The 22,505-nt window shown below is 42.9% G+C and overlaps 2 protein-coding genes across 16 annotated transcripts in view; one reads left to right on the top strand and one right to left on the bottom strand.

Moving 5' to 3' along the window:
- Nucleotides 1-456: 456 nt before the first annotated feature.
- Nucleotides 457-2,312, bottom strand: esm1 (endothelial cell-specific molecule 1). The gene is made up of 3 exons (XM_035184673.2): nt 1,724-2,312; nt 1,147-1,290; nt 457-981 (listed from the first exon to the last, which is right to left on the bottom strand). Exons 1-3 carry the CDS (start codon nt 2,145-2,147, stop codon nt 887-889), a joined length of 663 nt encoding a protein of 220 aa, XP_035040564.1. The 5' UTR covers nt 2,148-2,312; the 3' UTR covers nt 457-886.
- A 2,133-nt stretch (nt 2,313-4,445) lies between these two features.
- Nucleotides 4,446-22,505, top strand: part of LOC118126070 (probable E3 ubiquitin-protein ligase HERC1) — a 39,446-nt gene continuing 21,386 nt past the window's right edge. For 13 of the 15 annotated variants that reach the window (XM_035141299.2, XM_035141301.2, XM_047344502.1 and 10 more), the window contains exons 1-37: nt 4,446-4,565; nt 7,834-8,836; nt 9,560-9,655; nt 9,763-9,945; nt 10,344-10,556; nt 10,689-10,787; nt 10,876-10,972; nt 11,072-11,215; nt 11,381-11,508; nt 11,847-11,991; nt 12,485-12,656; nt 12,850-12,984; nt 13,163-13,328; nt 13,560-13,685; nt 14,076-14,300; nt 14,454-14,606; nt 14,775-14,934; nt 15,214-15,417; nt 15,536-15,754; nt 16,158-16,331; nt 16,592-16,706; nt 16,912-17,029; nt 17,204-17,405; nt 17,580-17,874; nt 17,985-18,033; nt 18,111-18,156; nt 18,577-18,830; nt 19,016-19,213; nt 19,395-19,515; nt 19,649-19,889; nt 20,004-20,170; nt 20,331-20,483; nt 20,576-20,673; nt 20,879-20,971; nt 21,686-21,853; nt 21,955-22,194; nt 22,289-22,372. In XM_035141299.2, coding sequence (XP_034997190.2) covers nt 7,865-8,836; nt 9,560-9,655; nt 9,763-9,945; nt 10,344-10,556; nt 10,689-10,787; nt 10,876-10,972; nt 11,072-11,215; nt 11,381-11,508; nt 11,847-11,991; nt 12,485-12,656; nt 12,850-12,984; nt 13,163-13,328; nt 13,560-13,685; nt 14,076-14,300; nt 14,454-14,606; nt 14,775-14,934; nt 15,214-15,417; nt 15,536-15,754; nt 16,158-16,331; nt 16,592-16,706; nt 16,912-17,029; nt 17,204-17,405; nt 17,580-17,874; nt 17,985-18,033; nt 18,111-18,156; nt 18,577-18,830; nt 19,016-19,213; nt 19,395-19,515; nt 19,649-19,889; nt 20,004-20,170; nt 20,331-20,483; nt 20,576-20,673; nt 20,879-20,971; nt 21,686-21,853; nt 21,955-22,194; nt 22,289-22,372 — 6,453 coding nt within the window. In that variant the 5' untranslated portion in view covers nt 4,446-4,565; nt 7,834-7,864. The remainder of the gene's footprint in view (nt 4,566-7,833; nt 8,837-9,559; nt 9,656-9,762; nt 9,946-10,343; nt 10,557-10,688; nt 10,788-10,875; nt 10,973-11,071; nt 11,216-11,380; nt 11,509-11,846; nt 11,992-12,484; nt 12,657-12,849; nt 12,985-13,162; nt 13,329-13,559; nt 13,686-14,075; nt 14,301-14,453; nt 14,607-14,774; nt 14,935-15,213; nt 15,418-15,535; nt 15,755-16,157; nt 16,332-16,591; nt 16,707-16,911; nt 17,030-17,203; nt 17,406-17,579; nt 17,875-17,984; nt 18,034-18,110; nt 18,157-18,576; nt 18,831-19,015; nt 19,214-19,394; nt 19,516-19,648; nt 19,890-20,003; nt 20,171-20,330; nt 20,484-20,575; nt 20,674-20,878; nt 20,972-21,685; nt 21,854-21,954; nt 22,195-22,288; nt 22,373-22,505) is intronic. The other 2 variants (XM_035141297.2, XM_035185244.2) reach the window with 2 other exon arrangements.

The following is a 22,505-nucleotide window of genomic DNA, read 5'->3' as shown; positions in this document are numbered from 1 at the left end:
CAGTAACCTGAAGTGTGCAGCCAAGGCAACACTTGAGATGGTCAATATTTAACTTATCCCAGAATTGAACTCTGCTGAGAAAACTGAAAGTTCTATTTTTGAGGTTCATAACTCCCAAACGGTCCAAAGTCCAAAGGTTCAACGATGCACCGAAATAAACGGAAGAAATTTAAACTTTTGCTTAAAAATGTCTGTTCTTAATCTACTTCGAAAACTATATACTAATCATTTGATCATCATGATTGCGTATAATGTGCTTTTTATTTTACTGCACTTTTATTTGTTTAGATACGCAAATATGTTTGAGTCATGGTGTCATTATATTAATAATGTATATTAGTTATTTAGGTGACATTAACTGTTGCTAGTGTCATAAAACCAAATGATGCAGTTACTGCATATGATGCTAATGACATAAATAGATGCAACTTTGCATAGAAAATCAAAGGACAACAGTGAGTTATAACTTTGGTTTAATTGTAAGAGCATTCTTTACAATGGCTGGCATATTATATATGTAGTTCCCACGTCCTTTTATTCATATATACAATTGAAATTAAGTCATTGTGTCATTGTGGAAAACGTTAAAATATTTCTATAACCAGTTTGAAAATGAATATGATAGGAGAGGGAGCTGGATAACTACAGTTTCAGTTCATTTCTAGCAGATGAATAGCAATAAGAGAAGAAAAGAGACAGAGGCTTCGAAGGTAATAACATATGCTGCATATTTCATTAGAAAAAAGGTGACGTGAACCAAACAACACTTCCAAATGCTGTAAAAAAATTCTGTTTATCATTGAACATATAATAAAATATATCTTTCAGATCATTTATAAGTTAATGCTACATTTACACTGAACAGATTCAGTCTTGTCGGCACTCGTCAGCGAGGGTTTTGCCTCTTCGGGGCAGCGGACCTGTCCGTGTGTTGCTCTCTGCTCTGGGCAGCGCCGACCTCTCCTGAGCCCACCTCTGCCCCTGACAACACAAGAAAGAAGAATATTTACATCAGTGCCCTCTCACATTACATTATTCAACCCTTTTGGTGACACATGCAACACACCCAGCCTTGACTAATAACACAAACTTTTGGAAAGTCAGTGTGAGTTATCTTCATTTAAAGAAGACTTGCTAGTTTCTTACCTGTGTCTGGCTCCGTCTTGAGCTTGCTGGCGATTTTGGCGAAGAATTTGAGGGTGAGACAAGCTCCTGTCTCCCTGTCACAAATGCCTCCCTTGCAGTTGCATGTCTTGCGGCACTCGATCCCATAGGTTCCATAGAGACAGTCTGTCAAAGCCAAGAGATATCACATTACTGATCATTTTGGAACAAAGGGAGAAAATTAGTGTACCTGAATGTCTCAGATACAGGCCCCACTTCTTAGTTAGTTTGTGACTCGTACTCACAGTCAGTGATGAACTGATCAGGGATCAGCAGGAGCTTTGATATGTCAGTGATTTAATATACAGACTCAGATGATAGAGAGATAATCACCAAGTCAAATAAGCACATATGTGGAGCTGCTGGAGACTGCACCTGTGCCTCCTTATCCATCGGTTTTATGACAAAGCTGCTATTTACTGTGACAATAAAACAGCCCACAGCCTTTAAGACTGAAAGCATGGTGGGATTCTGGTGCAGCAGAGCATCCCTCCATTCCGAATGCATCATGCAGAAACAGCAGAAACATGTAACAGGCTGTTGTTTAATGTGATTGTACCTTTGCAGATCCCATATTCGTCTCCATAATCGTCCTCATCCTTGTAGAACTCGCAGAATAATCCCGGTCCGCACTTCACCCCGTGCATCCCCGACACGGTGCGGTAGCAGTGCTCCCCTCTGCCGGCCGTACAGACCTGGCAGCAGCCGCAGTCGTCCAGGACGGTCCGTGCGCACCGCTGCGTGCCGCCGCACCGCTCCGCGCTGCATCTGTCCGGGCAGTTCACCGCGTACTTGACGCCGGCGCCCCACGTCGCCCCAGCGTCGCGCACGAGGAGTGAGGAGAGCACCGCGATGAGGAGCAGGGACATCACTGGATGCAGGAGGAGGGAGAGAGGAGCTTGTGTCAGGCTGCGGGCTGGAGAGGAGCCGGAGAGGAGAGGATTCGCCTCTGGCTGACTGGAGTGGAGTGACCCGCGGTTCATCAGGTTGCGCGGTTATCAGCGACGAACAACTTTGTTGTTTTGCACATGGGTCGTCCTCGTCAGTTTCCTCATTCCGGTGTTGTCGTCCCCTCTCTGCCACTCAGCCCCCTTTTAGAGATCCGGCTTGGAAGTGGGATTGACTGTGCAGCGCCATCCAGGACCTGGAATCCTGTGTGACCTGATGTCATAAGTTATCTTTGGTTTGTTTTTGGAGGGAGTGACGGAGGAGCCCCCCACGCAAGACCCCCCACACGTTTGTGGGACGTGAGCCAGGTTCAGGCCAAACATGTTTCCAGTCACAACATCCTCTGATAGGAAATCATACTGACAATATTTCCCCTGAAGAAGGTTTAGGTTTATCAGTTATGAAATGTGGGGAATTTCATCTTAAAATAGAACGCTATATTTAATCAAAAGCTTCCATTCAAATCAACTGGTTAATAAGTAAAAAGGGGAATTATGGATAAGTCTACAAGAAGGCACTAAAAAAACTAACAAAAAAAGGAACTGATTCGAAATATAACATGACGTAGATTCAATACCGGTTTACACCAAATGTTTTAAAGTTTGCAGCCTGACTTTAGTTGTTGATAATTTTTTTTACAATGTTGTAACGTAACATCATTAGTGCATCATAAGATAACACAAACACCAAAATTACAAATGTGAAGGGATAGTCCAGCAATTTCTTAAATAAAAGGAAGGCCACAGAGGCTACAACATCCCGCTATTTATTGTGGGTCAAGGTCAAGGTCCGAAAACAATGGATCTTCTGATGCAACATCATTAAGGTTATTTTCAAAACTTCTTCCACAGCTTCAAGCGATATTATGCATCAGCTTTCATATATAGGCTGAGCAGATCACAAGTAAAGTCTGCTGAACAGACTCCTTGTTTGCGCGACTGATTTTCATCATTTACTTGCTTATTGCTATGATAATGGTTTGAGGGGGTGGGAGCTCAAATTTAGGTTTGGGCCGCAGAAGTATTTTGTCTGGCCTGTCTGGATTCATGCACAGGCTGCAAGAAACCAACACACACACGCACACACACACACACACACACACACACACACACACACACACACACACACACACACACACACACACACACACACACACACACACACACACACAGGTTTAGGCTGCTTCCCTTATTAGGACTTCTCATTCACTTCCATTCATTGTGGAGACAAAACCTTATCCATAACCTTAACTTGACCACACTTTTGCATTATTCGGACCAGACTTTGGTCCCCATGAGATCTACTGGTCCTGTCAAGGTCAGTGGTTATGCTGCAGGTCCTACAGGTCCTGAAGAGCTAACACACACACACACACACACACAGTGTAAGGAAGGGAGAAGTAAAATAAAATAAAAGAGAAACTAATATAACAAGGTACGATATTAATGATGATGATGATTATAATGATGATGATGTTGATGAGGAGGATGATGATGGTGATGAGGAGAAGGATTGATGATGTTGATGATGATGATGATGATGATGATGATGATGATGATGATGATGATGATGATGATCATTATAATCATGATGATGATAAGGAGGAAGATGATAATGATGATGATGATGAGGAGGAGGATGATGATGATCATATGATGATTATCATAATAATAAAGAGGATGATGATAATGTAATTATAATAATGATGATGAGGAGGATGAGAATTAAAATGATGATGATGATTATTCTAATGATAAGGAGGAGGATGATAATGATGATGATTATAAAAATGATGAGGAGGAGGAGGATAATTATAATGATGATAATGAGGACGAGGATGATAATGATGATAATAATCATGATTATAATAATGAGGCTGAGAAGGATGATCATAATGGTGATGAGGAGGAGGAGGATTTATCATAATGATGATTATAATAATGAAGATGAGGATGAGGTGGATGATCATAATGATGATGAGGAGGAGGAGGGCGATTATAATGATGATTATGATAACGATTATGAGGATAAGGAGGAGGATGATAATGATGATAAACATGATTATAACAATGATGAGGAGGAGGAGGATGATGATGATCATAATGATGATTATATTAATGAGGATGACGAGGATGATGATAATGATAAGGAGGATGATGATGATGGTCATAATGAGGATGAGGATGAGGAGGATGAGCATAATGATGATGATGATGAGGAGGAGGATGTTTATAATGATGATAACATTGAAGACGCCTGTTCTCACTCCATGACACGGGGGGGCGGCAGAGTAGTCCTCCAGCAGTGGTCTCCCTCAGTGGTCCAGACTCGAGCTGGCGAAGAAGAGGAGGAAAGAGGAGAAGAAGGTTGAGGTGATATTTGCGTCCGAGGGAGACCTCACCGGGACGGGACAGGTAGCGCTGACCTCTTATCGGCGGATGTTTACTGTCACGGTAACTCACGTGTGTGTGTGTGTGCTGTTGTGTTTTCATCGTGTGTCGGTGGGGGTTGACACGTTAGCACGATGCTAACGAGCCCCGGCAGCGGTGAGCCGGGAGCTGTCAGCGGGCAGACGGAGGGGCTTGGTCGGGGGGGTTTTGACAGCAGGACGAGCTGCGGCACTGCAGCCAGCGTTAGCTCAGCTGTCACCGCCGCAGATGCTCGGTAACGTTACCGGTGTTTGGGAACAACACGCCGGGGACAGGCTGCGTTTTAACACTCGCGTATTTCGTCGCGGCGCGTGTCGGTGATAACGAATATGACGAATATGATACAATAACACTGAGCTAACACACCGCCAGCGTTAATGCTGACAGACGCCTCGGAGTGAGAAGGAGCAAAGATAGCAACGCAGTGTGTTATGAATAAATCAAACTATGCTGTCAGTTGAAATCCAGTCTACATTTCCCATAATGCAGCGTTTCACTATTGCTGTTCCACTCCCAATCGTGAAGCTGCTGTCAGACATTAGGTTGAATTAATATGATTGCATCTTTATCCAAAGCTCACATCATCATCAATGTTTTTCCTCCCTGCATCCACTGTGCAAATACTTATTGTGTTGAGGGTTGTCCTGGCAACAGCAGCACAAACTTCCTCCAGCTCGGTTCCTGGGTGACTTTCAAGTCTTTCCTGACTAGAGAGAGTCTAGATGTCAGAAGGGGTCTTTTCCCATCAGGGCCCAACATGGATGTGGTCAGGAGACACACAGGTGGTGAAGCCTCATTTATCTTGGCTTCTCTCAGTGTGAAAGAGGACGGATTTAAAAGATGGATGTGGAGGGTAGTTCCTTGTAGATTGATGCCTTTTCTCCATCAGGCAAAATGCAATCTTGATCATGCTGTATCTACTTAATTTCATCAGCTGAGATATGGGTTAGAATGTGTTATATAAGAAATCTTTGGGGTTAAGATGGTTAGTTTGAAAATAAGTAATTTCAAGATGTCATTTAGGATATTCTTCACTGTTATATTTTGAAATGTTTTATTGGGTAAGAAATTAAGAGGGTTATAGTAAATCTAGAATGTGTATACCTCCACCGAAGCCAAACAATCGTACACATCTGTCAGGTTCTTATAATAGAAACAAAGCTAAAAGGAAAAAAATAAACAGTTGGATAATCTGCACTAAATTCTACAAACTCATAGATCTGAACACCATAAATGTGGCTGTTTTTGTAAAGATTAATACATTTTTCCGCAAAAATGTAGAGGGTTCTTCCCTGACACGTGACCCTTCCCTCCACCAAGTTTGGTCCAAATTGGTTCAGTACTTTTAGAGTAATCCTGCTGACAAATACATAAACAAACAAATTAAAAATACTGAATGGAGAAGTGTTAATAATTTACAGAGCAGTTGATGGTTCGAACCAAGACATTAAGACTGAGAGCCTTTCTCAATAGATTAGCTCATCTTTCTCTTCAGCATCATAGATAAGATGCACAGTTCCGGCTGTTTGTTTGGACGGTGACACATTTTCGGTAAAAGAAGACATGTTGACATAGCTTTGTATAATATGTGACCCAGTTTCTCAGACACTCCTTACTAAAATCACTCACTTCTACTTTTCCGCTGGTCATACATGGAGCTGCCTGCAGTGAATGTTAAATATTGAATGAATGTCCTGGTATATGTTCATGTGTACTTGTAGATTTGTGCTGCAGATGGAAATGAGCTGAATCCAGCATAGATCATCTCTTCTCCTTTTTATATTAATGTTTTTGTGCATTGTCCTTTTTTAATAAATGAAAAAATAAATAAGAAATGTCAGCCACTAGTATTGGTTTCTGACATATGCAAGGTATTGCTTTTATCATTAGCCTCTGCTCCTACATATGAGCCCAATCTGTGTTCATTTTATTTTTGCCACAACATCGTATAAAGAGATTGTGTAATCAGTGATTGTTGTGCCAGTGGTTGCTTGCTTGAGGTTGCCTAACCGAAGGGCCCATTACTATATCAATGCTCGCTGTTATTTTTGGCCAGTGTGGAAACCATATAGCCCCACAGGCCTCAGGCAAGGCAGGAGAGCTGAGGCTCTGTGACCGTGGACCATGGTCCAAGTGTCAGGCTCACATATTTAGCAGGCCGTAACTAGCATTCTATCACTCACACGGGTTCGTGTTTTTCTATCAGTTTTAATTATAGCAGGAGTCTCAGCCGTGAGCTAAGAGTGTGGGGATATCTAGTTTAGTTTACTCTTTGCTTGACAGGGATGGCAATTCATGAGAGAAATGCATTTGTATTAAAAGCATAGATTTCCATCAAGTCTGAAAAATGTATATTATTCTCAAACTCTTTTTCTCTCATCGAGTGGTTGTAAAATAAACTTTTTTATATAGTTAAGGATTGGTCGGGTGAATGTACTCTAATGTCATGGGAAAGTGTTCCCATGAAATTACCCACTAAACTGTGAATGTTGACCTCGATGTTGTGACAGTCAGGGGGATTGTTTTTAACCTCCACGTAGTGATTACATGGTTTTCATGGGCTACATGTGATCAACTTAGATGGACGCTGGGAAAACGTAAACCTGTATTTATTTCCAGTTATTGGCAACATCAGATTTGCGTTTAATTATTTATTATTATAAAGCCGACAAAAATGCACACAGGCGGGCGGACCGGGTGGTCAGGTGGAGCCGCGTTGATCTTAATGTCAGAGCATCAGGTGATCAACATTGACACGATGACTATGGCAACTGCATTCTGACTGAGACGCACAGTATGAATGAATTAACAAGGGAGGGATTAGATTATTATCAATCATGTCCCTAATCTCTCAAAGCAGGTTTCATTCTTTGTCATAGTATTTAACTAATACTTTAAAATGAAGATAGACAGAACACGTGTCTTTATAGGGATTCTTGTTAGTGCCTGTGAGACAAAAGGTTTCTCATTAGTGTGTTAGACGTAATCATAGGGTGAGGCGACCTATTTCCGAGATACCCACAGAGACTATGGCAAAAGCCTGGATGTACTGTATGTTGGAACAGAGCCAACACTAGGGAGAAATCTGACACCTTCACAGTGAATTTACTTGGCAGGAAAATGCATTAGACGATTGGCTTTCAGCAGAAAATGTTGGATGTAAATCAATGATTTGTGACATTTCACCGTATTAATTAAACGTGAGGAAGTGATGTCTGATTTCTTTATTTTGTCAGAATTCAGGCATCATCCGCTAATCTGATCTAATCCCATCTCCCTCTCTTTTATTCAGGTGTACATTACAGAATAGATAATGCACAGACATGGTGCCTTGTCAGACCCATGTGTTGCTAAAGTGGCAGGAGCACTTCAACAGCTCCTGGGCAGCAGAAGACGGCGTCCAGACCGCCAGGAGGCACCGAGCTGCTGCGCTCTACAGTAAGCTCCTCCACAACAAGGAAGTGGTGACTCTGGCCCAGCCTGTCCAAGAGCTCGTTGGCCCGCGCCTGCCTGACTTCGAATGCGAGTCCAATGCCTCGGCGGAGAAGGAAGAGTACCTGTCATCTCTGCTTCACAGCCAGCGATGGCTGGCTCACCGCATGCTGACGCAAACCTCCTACACCTTGGGCCTCCACCACAGGCTGGTTGTTCTTCAGAGGATCTACTACGCACTTCACAGCAAATACCATGACAAATTCCGTGTGCAGCTGCCCTCGCAGTCCACCGACAGCGGGGCTGAATGTGGGCAGCTTGAGCTGGCCTCAGAGCCTTGCCTGCCAGGGGCAGCATCCAAAATTAAGTCAGGTACAGATGTTCTGATAGAGATGGGTGTGAGGACAGGTTTGAGTCTGCTCTTCTCACTACTGCAGCAGAACTGGAGATACGCAGCCTCTGTGCACCCCGAGTCGGTGCTTTGTAATGATGTGCTCGCCACAGCCTCCTCTGTGCTTGCTTCGCTGCCACCGCTCTCTCTGGCCAATGAGAATAAGATCCCATCAGTGGGGCTGGACTGTCTGGCACAGGTGGCTGACTTCCTCAAGAAGACATCAGTGAGCAGTGAGACTGGCGGGGCAGACCCCACCGGTCGGAGGCTAGCGCTGGAGCTGCTGCTCGGCCTGGCCATGCAAAGAGGCTCTCTGAAGTTTCTGCTGGAGTGGGTGGAGGTAGCTCTGGCTGCTTCCATGTCCTCATGCACCTCCACACTGTCTTCCTCCTCCTCGCTGAGCTCACAGCAGCCAGCGGGTGTCGGCTTTGATGTCATCCATCAAACCCTTTTCCAAATGAGGCAATATTCGGTATGTCACACATTATTCCAATTGTGTGTTGTGTTTTTTATTTTTAAATTTTTTTTAATATTCCATTTTTTTAACTCTTATTCCATCTACTCTGTCCAGTCATTAGTTTTTAGTTCAACATTTCCATACCATAACACTGTGACACAAAATGTCATCTCTATTTTAAGTCAGATTTGAGTTGTGCATTAATGTGCAGATAAGGATTAAGTGTGAGTCGGTCTTCCTGTCCCCTCTTGATATGCATATTGAGTCATCCTGTAGCAGGCTAATCAGCTTTGCAATATTTCTATATAAATGACAGCCAGGGTTGGGTATTGCCAAAGGCCTGAATAATAACTGCTCATGATTAAGGTTTTAAGACTTTGCATGTATATCTCACATATAAGCTGAAATATAGAGCTGAGAGAATAAACACACCACAATTTACTTTCAGTTTATGGTGAGAGAAAAAAGGGGAAAACACCCTGAGGCTTTCTCTATTAACTAGCATCTCCACTAAGAGCTGGTTTATTGCCACTTTATCAATCTTGGCATCACCCCTCCACCTGGTCATGTAGTGACATGTCAGTTTTTGGGATGAGGCTTTTCTTGTTCTGGTACATACTTCTGGTTTAGAAATGTAATAAACTTGATCAAGTGTATAGGCGAACAACTGTAGTATTCACACAAACTGAGTTATACTGTATTAAAAATACTTGAAGGCTAAACTAATTCTTTTTCCAGGGTGTCCGTGGAGAATGTGCCAATGCTCAGGTGCTGATGAAGGACGCAGATGGACTTTGTCGGCTCTCCCAGGCGGCTCTCTGCCTCTTTGAGGAGGTAACATGGATTCAGTGACAAACTATAGACACTATTAAGAACTGTCACTGATGCTGATACTTCTCAGTAACTGATTTAAATAACACCACCGTCCTTCCCTCTGGCAGATTTGCAACCTGGCGTCCTACTGCCTGTGCTCCTGCAGCACTGATGCAGCTTCTCCTGGTACAGAGAGCGATATGGTCATGGTGTACGTGTGGGGCAGCAACAGCAGCCATCAGCTGGCAGAGGGAACTCTGGAGAAGATCCTCCTGCCAAAACTGACACAGGGCTTCAGTGACGCCCAAATGGTATGGTTGCCCATAAGGACAGCACTAACACTAGTTATTCACATGTTACAGGTTTATTTGTTGTTATACCTCCTTCATTATCACCATTAATATTAAGCCAATATATAATTACATAACTAACATGCTTTTGAATAACCAATATATTAAAAGCAGTATTCATATACCAGTGTTTCCCGCAGAATTGATTCAGTCAGTGGCGGTAGCGCGGGTGCACCTGCATGCCCGCACAGTTACACTTGATATTTCTGTTGTTTTTTGTGTCATTTCCATCCAGTCATTTTATTATCTGAAGGCGTCTGCATTCTACAATTATACAGTAAATCGTATGTGCCAGAATCAGAATCACTGCATATGGTTCTGCCACATTAATTCAGATTCTTTGTTGTTCTTACTTTTAGATTGAGGCGGGTCAGTACTGTACGTTCTCAGTATCTGCAGATGGTTCTGTGAAAGCATGTGGAAAAGGCAGCTATGGCCGTCTGGGTCTGGGGGACTCGAATAATCAGTCCATGCCCAAGAAACTTGTCCTGGAGCCACATAGGAACATGAAGAAAGTGTCGTCCTCCAAGGGCTCTGATGGTCACACTTTGGCCATCACTGTAGAAGGAGAGGTAAGAAACTGAAATAACTTCTGATTGCTTGTAAACATTGCAAAGGTTTGCATGTTGGTAATTTAACTTACAGGTACAATTTAGCAATTTCTTCATTAAGAATCTGAACATTTTGAAAAACGTTTCTTCCAGGTGTTCAGCTGGGGAGATGGAGAGTATGGGAAACTGGGCCATGGCAACAGTGCTACACAGAAATACCCCAAAATCATACAAGGACCACTGTTTGGCAAAGTAAGCAAGCACGTGAGGTTTTAGGAAATGGAATCTATATGTATTCATATGTTGTTTTTTAAAATGTTTAAATTGATGTCTCTACCAGGTCGTAGTTTGTGTGTCTGCTGGCTACAGACACAGTGCTGCTGTGACTAATGATGGAGAGCTCTATACGTGGGGAGAAGGGGACTTTGGCAGACTTGGTACGCACCTCATTTCTCAAGTTGCTTATTGCATATTTGGCTCAACACTGTCAAAGTGAAATCGATCCTTAATGCCGCACTTACCCCCTCCCTGACCAGGTCACAGTGACAGCCAGAGTCGGAACATGCCCACGCTGGTGAAGGACATCAGCGGCGTAGGTCAGGTGGCCTGTGGCAGCTCCCACACCATCGCCGTGGCGCAGGATGGACACACTGTGTGGTCGTTCGGTGGAGGAGACAACGGTATGTGTACAAAATATACAAAAGAGCTGAATCAGGGAACGGGATGCTTTTTGTGCCCCTCCTGAAAACAGACAGTACCATAGCAGAAACATTTGTCTCATAACATAACTGTCTTGAGCTTTTGTGAACCAATACTCATTCTAAAGCTATTCCTCATACTTCCAGGTAAACTAGGTCATGGAGACACCAATCGTGTGTATCGCCCCAAGGTCGTAGAGGCCCTGCACGGATTCATCATCAGGAAAGTCTGTGCTGGCAGCCAATCGTCTCTGGCTCTTACTTCTGCTGGACAGGTGGGGTATTCTGGGTCATAGATGATTTTTCTACTGTGCTACATGACAGCTGTTTCCAATTTAATTCCCAAAATACCTATTACTTACCTTACTTGTATAAAACTAATCCTCTTACAAAAAGCAGTGTAACCCACTTTTGAATAATTTCTTTCTACATTCCCTTTGAAGGCAAGCTTTTATGTTGAAGGAACATGCTAACACATTGATATTAGTCACTCTCTTCATTCTTCAACAGCCCTTAATATTTCAAGTCCAAATAATGCATTTTGGTCAGGTGTTGGTTATTACTAGATGTCAATAATGCATTTTCTTTGTTTTAAATTCATGTTCCTCCTCAGGTGTTTGCATGGGGCTGTGGCTCGTGTTTAGGGTGTGGCTCCTCTGAGACGACCTCTCTGAGGCCCAGGTTCATAGAGGATCTGAGCATCACCAAGATCATTGATATCTCATGTGGAGACAGCCACTGTCTGGCCCTGTCTCATGGTAAGATACAGGCTGCACACAGACTCCTGCTTTCAGAAAAGCTGAAACTTTGCAGAATATCCAACAAAATTCTCAGTGACACATTCCAACCGCTTCATACCTTTTTGAGACGAAGAACCCAGAACCCCCTGTGCACGGAAATGCTGTTTTAAATCATCTTTTAACCCCACTGCCATCGTGAAGCTCAGATAAAGGAGGAACTTGAGGACTCATTGAGCTGAGCAGGCAAACAGGAATATATATTATGTGTTAAATATTTAGTTTTTAGTTGCCACAGGTCAACTGTTCCTTAATTTCTATTTTTTTCTCCTGTTACTATACGGTATTATGTATTTTTCTGAAATTTAATTTTAGCTAGCATATAGGGTCTTCCTTCTTTTGTGTGTCATACACCACTAAAAGAAAAATGCTTTGAGCCTTTAATGTTAATTTTGTGGATGTTAAACGTACAGATCAGCTCCAATTGCCAGATGTGCTGTTCTTCTTCCATCAGAGAATGAAGTGTATGCCTGGGGGAACAACACCATGGGCCAGTGTGGGCAAGGCCACACTTCTACGCCTATCACCAAACCTAAGAAAGTACTTGGTCTGGAGGGCGTGTCCATCCAGCAAATCACTGCAGGCACTTCTCACAGCCTGGCCTGGACCGCAGTTCCAACTGACAGGTCAAATCTCAACTCAGTATATTCTGCTCCTCTGCAAAGAATACCCTCTCTGTGGCATCTCTGTGCTCTAATGCTCCCAATGAGGGTTCAATGTTTTACTGCCGAACTTTAAACTTGTCTCACACCCTTTTCAAATGTAAGGTTCACATTTGTGCTGGCACGGCTTTTTTTAACTGACTTGGTCTTTTTCCAGGCAACTGGTGGCATGGCACAGGCCCTTTTGTGTCGACCTGGAAGAGAGTACATTCGCCTACTTACGCAACTTCCTAGAAAGTTACTGTGATGGCATCGGGGACGACACCCCCCCTGCTCCATTCTTATCTAAAAGGTATGAAACAACATTACAATTACAGTCGGCTATGATAATCTCGCCAGTTACCTCAAGGTGGTATTTCATTTTTTCTGTATAAATCTTTGTTCAGTGAAGAATCAGACTCAAAAAATCCCCATCACCAGGACATGTGTACTCCACTGAAGCCACACTGCTCTCTGTATCTCTTCCTCAGGGACCACCATCAGTTTCTTTTGCTGTGCATGAAGCTGCTGTCCATCCACTTGTCTTTGGCCCATGCTGGGGGCACTGGTGCCATGGTTCTGGGGGCTCAGAGCCGACCTCTCAGAAACCTGCTCTTCAGGCTCATAGACACCAATATGCCAGACTCCATACAACAGGTAAGCAAAAATGCTGTGATTTTAATTATATATTTATGGCCACATATGACAGAAGGAATGGGAGGAATTGTATGTATCAAATGTTGGAGTAAAAACCAGGATAGTTACTAAGCATTGGGTCAAACTTAAAGTGTGAGTCAAGGTGTCAGATCCTATTTATCCTTATTTATTGTATGCAGTAAATACTCATGTGTATTTTCATATTGTGCTGATATTCCTTTCCATCCTCAGGCAGTTTTGAACACGTTGTCTATTGGTGCTTCTCTGCTGTTGCCTCCGCTGAGGGAAAGAACAGAACTGCTGCTCTCCCTCCTTCCTCAGGGCCCTCAGAGCTTGAATGTCCTCTCCAAAGGCCAGGTAAGTCAAGGTCTTTTGTGCTATTTTAACAACTGTTACAACCGAATCTGATTTATATGCATTTTGTCACAGATGTGTTCTATATAGAAGATGTTATTATAAATGCAGGACACAATACAACTATTTAAACTGCCTTAAAAGAGGATGTGTACTCTGCTGTGGCTGCTTGGCTTCCCTAATTTTTATCCTGACACACAGAGTTGGCAAACAGTGTGTTAGTCAAACTCACTCCAACAACTTGGAGCGTTGCTAGGCAATATGTGGAGACTGCTTGAATGTTGTGAAATTGTGATGCTGTAAAAACATTATTCCTTCTCTGCAGAAATGTTTTCGGTAGCCTCAGACTTTAAATGATCAAATATTATACAGTTCTCTCCTCTTCTTTTACAGCGTCTTCAGTTAGACATGGTCCTCAGCAGCCTTCAGGACCAGAGCCATGTAGCGTCTCTACTAGGTTACAGCAATTTTGGGGAGGTGACAGCCCTGGGACCCCCTCTGACACCTGCTGTGTCAGTCCGGCCGCCTTCTTCATCCAGCTCCTCTGAGTCCGATGACCCTCTGCACTTAGCAGAGGTGCTCCTCAGAACCCTGCTCCTCAGCATAGGCTTCTACACGGTATGCAACAGAGAACATCATGTGTTGAAGTGTTTCACCAGCCTCTCTGCTGTTCCTTTAACTCCTGTACATTCTGGTGCACATCTAAAAATAGAGTGTTCTTCCTATTCACTCACCCACATGTATTTTCTTTTCTTGTGTGTGCTCATACAGGAGCGGGCATTTGGGGAATTGGAGAAAAACAGTGACAAGCAGCTTTCTAGTGATAGCCAGGGACAAACTGATCCTCCCTGTCACTTCCACCAGCTTCTGTCTGGACTGCACAAACACCTGCTCGCCCATTGCTACATCCATACCAGCCTTGAGGTGCACTACAGTAACAGCTATACAAAATACAAAAATGTAACATTAGATTATTATTATTACAAAAATAACAGACAGGAACTGTGCCCATTATTTTAGTTAGAAACAGTACACAATATATATTTTTCTGACACATCTTGTATTTTTCACACTAATATTTTGTCATTTTAGGTCCACACTGATTCTGCTGTTCTGCAGGACGACAGCAGTGTAACGCTGCTTCGTGAGCATCTTTACCTGCTGCTTCCCTGTGCTGCTGAGACCCTCAAGAGATCCACCAAACTGTTAAAGGAGAGTTCCCTGGATAAACAAATCATCAAGAAGCTAAACAGTAAGACTAATGGCTGTCAACACATGTATGTCATTATAATGTTGTAACTCTACATATTTACTGTAGTTATTTCAACATTCATACAGCTTTTTGGTTGAGCAACACTGACATCTCAGTTGATCTTAGGAAAAGCACATATACACATTCAACAAATGGATTTCAAAATCTATACTTAAACCTTCTATGTTGCTTCTATATCTATCTGTTATCAGTCTGTGTTTTGGGGTTATTTTTATCAGTGACTCTTATCCCTCTTTCTCGTCTCATCCTGTGTCCCAGCGGTGTTGTACAACTCAGTGGCTGGCAACATTCTGTGCCAGGTAATGTATTCCTTGCTGCTGCTCCCACTGAGCACAGTTCAACCCCTCCTCAGCCATTTACTGGCCTTGCTGGAGCAGCTCAATGATTTCAATAGGTTGCTGCCAGAGACAGAGCTGCTGGAAGAACAAGAACTGGGGATAGAACCTCAGAAGACCTGTTTGGGTCAGTGGATTTTGACTTACCTGATTAATTAAAAAAATAGATGGCACATTTTTACATTTAAGACTCTTCCTGGAAAAATATAGGTGAGTTTAACAATGACGTCGGCTCTTCTCTACAGATAAAAGTGAAGGAAACCAATGCCTGGGACAACAGCAACAGGAGGAGTGCAAGTGGGCATGGCTGTTGGACCTGGAACGGTCTGTATCGCTGGCAGTCGGCCGTTGCCTTGGTGGTATGCTGCAGGGCCCGCCGCCCTCGCTCGAGGAGAAAACGTCAGAGTTCTGGCTATCAAATATCCTGCTCAGGAACGGCCTTGAGATGGACTACGAACAGCTGGGTAGTAAAACAAACTCCTTGCCCTCCCTGCGTTCACGTGTGCTAATGTTTTGACAAATCGAGACCAACTGATTGCAGTCTCATTCCCAATGTGTGACCTCATTCTGTTAAAACACTTAATAAAAACTATAAAAACACATTGTTAGCTGTTAGTTTCAGTACAATATTTGTTTTAAAATAAAAAAGGCAGTAGGAGACTAGTAATGTTGAAGGACTGTTAAAAAGTTTTTTGTTTTTGTTTTACTAGTATCTTACTATACATGGTACACATCTTAGACTAGGAGGCCACAGAGACACCCTGTTATTTAAAGATATAATTGTATTTTGCTAAGGAGGAAATAAACTGTTATATCCTAAATGCTTTGCTTCGTCTGTAATCCTATATCTGACGTGTTGCCCTGTAGACTCTAACATGGCGTGGCTGACTGAGGTGCTGCTCCTTGGCAGCAGCGATGCCCGGCTTGCTGAGCTGAGTCTGAATGAGGAGACCAGGACTTTGCTGGAGCTGGCTCTGGGATCCTCCAGAGGAGCTGCATGTGGAATGTGGAGGAAGATGGAGGAGTATGCTCAAAGCAAAGGTATTTCACTTGCACGTTTTCTGTTTGTGTGCATGCACGCATGCGTCTGTTTTGAATGTTTACAATGTAAATATCCAGGTGATAATGGTCTAACTGAACTGAGCTTGAAAGAGAATTTATGAATATTGCCCCACTTGCTGTCATAATTTGCTTTACATGATACATCATTGTTTTGTTTTTTAATTTGGTCTTTTGGTTGCGATTTTCTTCCGGCTTTTGACTTCCCTGTAATGAAGCTGTATTGTTTGTTGTGAGAGCAGAGTGGGAGAGCGGAGGCTCTTCAGGCGACTGTTTGCTGATGAAGGTCTGTCGCTGCAGTCTGGCTGCTCTGCTGAAACACACAGGTCTGCAGAATGAGGCCTGCTTGCAGGACAGGTTAGTAACACAAATATTACAGTTAATGAAATACCTTCTAATTTATTTTGATACTCTAAAAGAAACTCAACAGTACTTATTGTTGAGGACAGTTTGTCATTTTTAAAGAACATAATGCTGTGACTGAATGTTACTGTAACGTCTCCATTGCAAAACGGCACAATGCTAATTATCCCCTCCATTTACCCCCTTTATCTCGAGACAGATACGAGCCCTGCGAGATGCTTTTAGACGTCTATGAAACAGTTTATAAAATCAGAAGCACTCTGCTGGCACATAAAAACTCTCTAAGGACGTCACAGGTGCAGGCTGCTGCCAAACAGGTACCATTATTAAAATGTCTCCACTTAATGTCACAATGAAATATATGTAGTGCAGTAATTTAACAAGCATAGGGCAAATTACAGTGAATTACAAATATAATAATCACAAGAGAAAAACACTGGTGTATATACAGCATATTTAATGCCTATGCGTTTGCCCCTCTTGAATTGCAGACTGCTCAATCGCCCCAAAGTCCTGATGCAGACAGGCAAGAGGCAGTGCCATCAGTGGAGCAAGTGGGAAAGGATCATGTGCAGCCGTCAGTAGGTCACTGTAGCCAGGAGGTGCAGGTGACGTCAACTGCCACAGCCAACCACAACCAGGAGGAGGTTGCAGAGGAGGATGCGTTTGGAAATAGCCGTATGTACCTGTCAGGTTAGAAATACATATCTCTATTTCTGCCCTACCTCAGAAATGTTCAGTATACTTTTTTCTTTGTATTTTAAAGTTTGTAGGCAGACCCAATCAGAACTTTTGGTTTACCACGAGCACCGAAGTCATCATCACAACACGTGCTGTGTCTCAAGTGTCTTTTTAATGTCTCCGCAGAAGTCCTAGAATCATTCATGGCCACCCGGGAGGCCATGCAAGTACAGCAGAATGTGACGGTGTACGAGTCCTTCGGCACCTCCACCCTCCCCAGCAGCATGGAAAGCCCTGTCAGTCCGGACAGGGGGCCGGATCCCAAAACCCAGTGGGAGAACCAGGGGGATTCTGAGGAGAGCTTGTCTTTCCACGCCGCCTGCCATCTGGTGGTGTCCCGCTGTCTTTTCCTCCTGCTGGGGGTGCGGCCTGCTTGGGTGGAACCTGGCGAACGGGAGAACAGTTCGGCTACTGGAGCGAGGTAGAGTTTGTGCCAAGCAATGTGTGTTTGTTTATTGGTTTTGTTTTAGAGCAGTTTTTTTTTGTTGTGAGCTGTACTTCAACTAAGTGTTCGCACCTTCCCACTTTCAGGAAATCATCAACAGAATCCTTTTCAATGACTGGTGATGGCAGAAAACAGGTTAGTCTTGTTCAGTAAGAAAATGTGGACCTACACCCCCCATATCAATGCTAATATGCTTTCTTTGTCGCTTTTAGTCTGACCAATCCAAAATCTCCTCGGGATCATCCAAGAATAAAATGGGTAAGTGTAACAGGTACAATAGACAATGAATGGCTTTATTTTGAAATGTCATACCCTTCAGTCCTGTATGATGTGATTATTTTCTTATATGAATATATCAGTACCACTCTCATGTCTGTCTGCTGAACATAAGACTGCAGCCACTAGCCGCTTTGCTTAGCTTGGCATCAATATTGTATTTTCCAAACCGTCGAATGAATTTCACTAGTTCTGTGCAATAACGTTTCATCATTGTTTGTTAGTAAGAAACATTTTTGGATCGGACTGTTTCATTGGAAATTTCCTGCTCTGAGCAGAACTTGCACACATTTGTTTTTCTTTCATTAGTGAGAGAAATCACTCCCATTATTTTTTTTTCTTTCATACCAAAGTTAACACTGAATGATTAACACTCTATTCCCTTTGCTCTGTCTGCTTCAGGATTACCTCTGTGTTCTCTGGACATCATGAAAGACGCCTGGGATCGCCTGCGACAGTGCATCAGTCCGACCGCCACCATGTCCAACTATGGCAACAACGCTTTGCCGATTCTTAACCAGGTGTTCCACTTTGCCTGTGGAAGCCTGATCCACTTTTCATCCTCCTCGCCAACACTGCCGGGTGGACAGACGTGTAGTCAGGCAGATCCAAAGGCCATTTCGTCTGCTATACTGCAGCAGCAACAGAGGGCTGAGGTGAATAGATTTTTATTTAATGTGAAATTAAATTACAAACAAAACTTCAAGATTGTTACCGAGAAATTATACCTCTACACCTCCAGCTAATTGTTTACCTATTGTTTTCTTTATCTTAACAAAATGAAATGTAATCGGCCACATAAGGGCCTAACTAACTACCAGCATGTTTTTGTTATGATCAGATGCGCCTGGAGGCTTTGTGTCAGATGTCGTCCTTCCTGTCCAAGATGGAGGAAAAGAGCAGTGGCTGCACAGTCGCCCTTCAGTTTCCTGCATTGCTGCAGTCCGTGCAGCTTCAGTTCCTCTCTGGATGCTTTGCTTTGGGGACGCAAATCATTGGCTCTCCCTCAGGAGCTTATTATGAGACGCAGCATTACATGGTACATGAAGATTTCGTGCACTCTCACGTTGCTTGATTAGTAAAGATGGAAAGAAAGAAGGAATGAATGTTTAATCCAGTTAGATGGAGAGAGGGGAAACATTGTCATTATATTGAATATATACATCTATTATTTTATTACTGTGTTGTATTAATTACCCATACCTCTTATCTCAATCCAGTCTGGTACAAGTTCAGCTTGTATTGATACGCAAAGAGAGCTGCAGTCTGCAGCCCACACCTTCTTCCAGCAGGTGGTGCGTGTCCTCAGACAGAGAGTCCTGTTTGAAAGAGAACACACAGGTTTGTTTGCTCTATTGTTTTGCATCAGTTTAACATGTTTATGTTTCATTTAAACACCATTGAACCACTCCCCCTGGCTATTATTTGCTGCAGTTTACATTTGTCTTTGCCATATCGTCTCTGCTGTACTCAGGTTCCTCTCAGCACCTTCTCCTGGCCACAATGTTTGCACTGAATTTCTGCTACCAGCCAGTGGACCTGGTGCTGGTCATCAAATGTGGCATCCTGGATGTCCTGTCTGTGCTGACCAACAACAGCTGTGCTCTGATGAACCAGAGCTGGTTTGCAGCCTCTGCATCTGGATCTATGTTAATGAACGGGTCTGTCAGACTAGCTTGTACGCGCCTGCTTCAGATACTGACTGTAGCTGCGAGGTGAGAGAACGTGGAAGCTTTGATTGGCTGTAAAGAAGTGTGCATGACTTCTTCTACTATTTAATTCACTGAATAATGTGTTTAGATCTGCCTACTAAGTTGTCCCGTTTTCAGCTCCTGTGAGGATTCACTGCCTCTCGACGTGTCCCAAGCTCTAATGGAAGTGATGTGTGAGCAGCTCCAAAATGTCCTGCACGCTTTCCACCAACAGCAGACCGCGGAGAGAGGAGCAGCTGAGAGAACAGATCCCGACTCCAGTAGCAAGACTGCAAATCTAGTTGGTGTGGCAAATTTAGCTATATTGATGTCTTGTCAATGCAATGTAATGAAAGAGCACAGTTATATTTATCGTTTTTAAAAGACAGATGTGGCATTTGTGAAGCCATGAAATAGCCTCTGTGTGTTTTTGAGCACAGTCCTCCTGTTGGTTTATTGTTTCAGGAAAGGAAAGCAGCAAAGTGGTTGAATCTCAGCTTGCAGATTTCTTGGTGTTTCTGAGGCGTGTGCTGTCACTACGAGTAATGAAAAGACTTTCTACTTTTGTCAAATGGGTCGATCCACTCATGGCCATTATTTCGCACAAGTGCCCTTTAGGTAAGCCTCTTCAGAATTATAATTTATAACAGTGTTGATATTGTTTACAGTGCAGAGCGGTTTACATATGTCCCTTGTAATTCTCTTTTCAGGATCTCCCTGCTTCCAGAACCTTCGCACTAAGCTCCTGGCTTTTCACGTTTTAGAAAGACTGTTACCTGCTTGTTCGGAGCCAGTTCAAATTCAACAGGTACAATGCAGCGTGCAGTGATTTCAAAAAATCTACTGAGTTAAAGTTCATGGAAAGAAATCAGTCAGTTATAGTAACTGAAGAAGACAATGATGTATTCATGATTAAATTACTGGCTCCCTGATGTGTTTGTTTACTTGAACCTATACATTAAAGTGGATAAATTGTTGATTAAATTCTCCTATATTTCTGTGTCTTCTTGTAGATTGTTAAACAGCTCTTTCAGCTCTTGTCTGTTTGTATGTGGGAGGAACCACTCACCGAGAAGAACCACGAGGACAAGGAAAAAGACACGGGGGTAATAAACTTTAATAATACTATGTCATATACCGTATAGCATATTGTAGTCTGTTTACCTTGTTAGATGAAAAGTTGTACAAAATGTTTCTGCAACTCTTTTCACTCAAGTAATGTCTTTTGCTCATTCATTATTAATTGAAGTTACTGAAACCAATTTCTGCAACATAATTACCATAATTTCTGAATGCATGGTGTAAATGAGCATTACATTGTACATTGATGTTTTCAGAAGTCCTTCAAAAATGTTTACCAAATAATTGGTCTGTTACCTTAATAGAAATATCATAAAGGAAAGTGCTTAGTCTTTACTACGAGTGAATTAATGAATGTGAGAGGAATGCAGTCCTGGCAGTAATGAAACTGAAAGCAGCAGGGACACTTGATAGAACAGATGGGCATGTTATCCATGGTGGGGGCAGGAGGCAAAGTCGTGAAAAAAGGGAAGACGGGAAAATAAAGCCAAATAATAACTAATAAGTATCACGTTACAAAGAAAATTACAAGAATAAAAATCCTCGGGTATAAATTGTGCCCTTCAAATGACCGTAATTGATTTAGAGTTGAAATCTTTGCCTTTCCATTTTTGTGATTTAGCAATTTCTGTTTGAGTGAAGAAGTTAATGTCATATATATGTATCCACTCTATTGTCTATTGGACAATGCTGATATAGAGTGCTAGTGTGCTAAGTGTTATCCCCAACATGTTTTGCAGAACCATGGCAGCTACGATGAATGTATTCCCATTGGAGATTTTTCCTTTGACCCACACAAGCTGGTCTGTTGTTCTTTGGAGAGTGGGAACATCCTCTCCCATGGCTCAGGAGGGAAGGGTTACGGCCTGGCAACCACTGCCATCACCTCTGGCTGTTTCATATGGAAAGTAAGGACTGGAATCAGCTTTTTCCTTCTTTAATGACGAGATTTGACCACTTAAATGTGCAATGACCAATAACCTGACGTGAACCCAACTTCTCTTCTCAGTTCCACATTACCAAAGAGAACAGAGGCAATGAGGGCACATGTGTGGGCGTGTCACGCTGGCCAGTCAGAGATCACAACCACCACACCACCACTGATATGTGGCTGTATCGGGCTTACAGTGGCAACCTGTACCACGGTGGGGAACTAGTCCGCACACTTCCCTCTTTTACCCAGGGAGACACCATAACCTGCATCCTGGACATGGAGGCTCACACCATTTCTTTTGCTAAGAATGACAAGGTCTGATCAAATACTCAGTTGTCATGTTGAAGCTTTGTGCTAAATGACTGTTAGATTTTCTTCTACAATCTTTTGCGTTTGTTTTTTCTGCTAGGAGCCAAAGTTGGCCTTTGAAAGTGTGGTCGCCTCTGAACTGTACCCATGTGTGTTGTTCTACAGCAGCAATCCTGGAGAGAAGGTATTTGATATACTGGACATGGGCACAAGGGGCACCTGTGTTTTTGGGCCCAAACGTTTTTATTATTGATAACCACCATCCTTTGCCACTGTTAGAATATAAATATCTTTGGATTACGTTATTATTAGGACCC

The sequence above is a fragment of the Hippoglossus stenolepis genome, chromosome 18 (assembly GCF_022539355.2).
Source record: "Hippoglossus stenolepis isolate QCI-W04-F060 chromosome 18, HSTE1.2, whole genome shotgun sequence".
Taxonomy (NCBI): domain Eukaryota; kingdom Metazoa; phylum Chordata; class Actinopteri; order Pleuronectiformes; family Pleuronectidae; genus Hippoglossus; species Hippoglossus stenolepis.
Note: the sequence above shows the minus strand (reverse complement) of the source record. Positions and strands in the feature narration are given on the sequence as shown.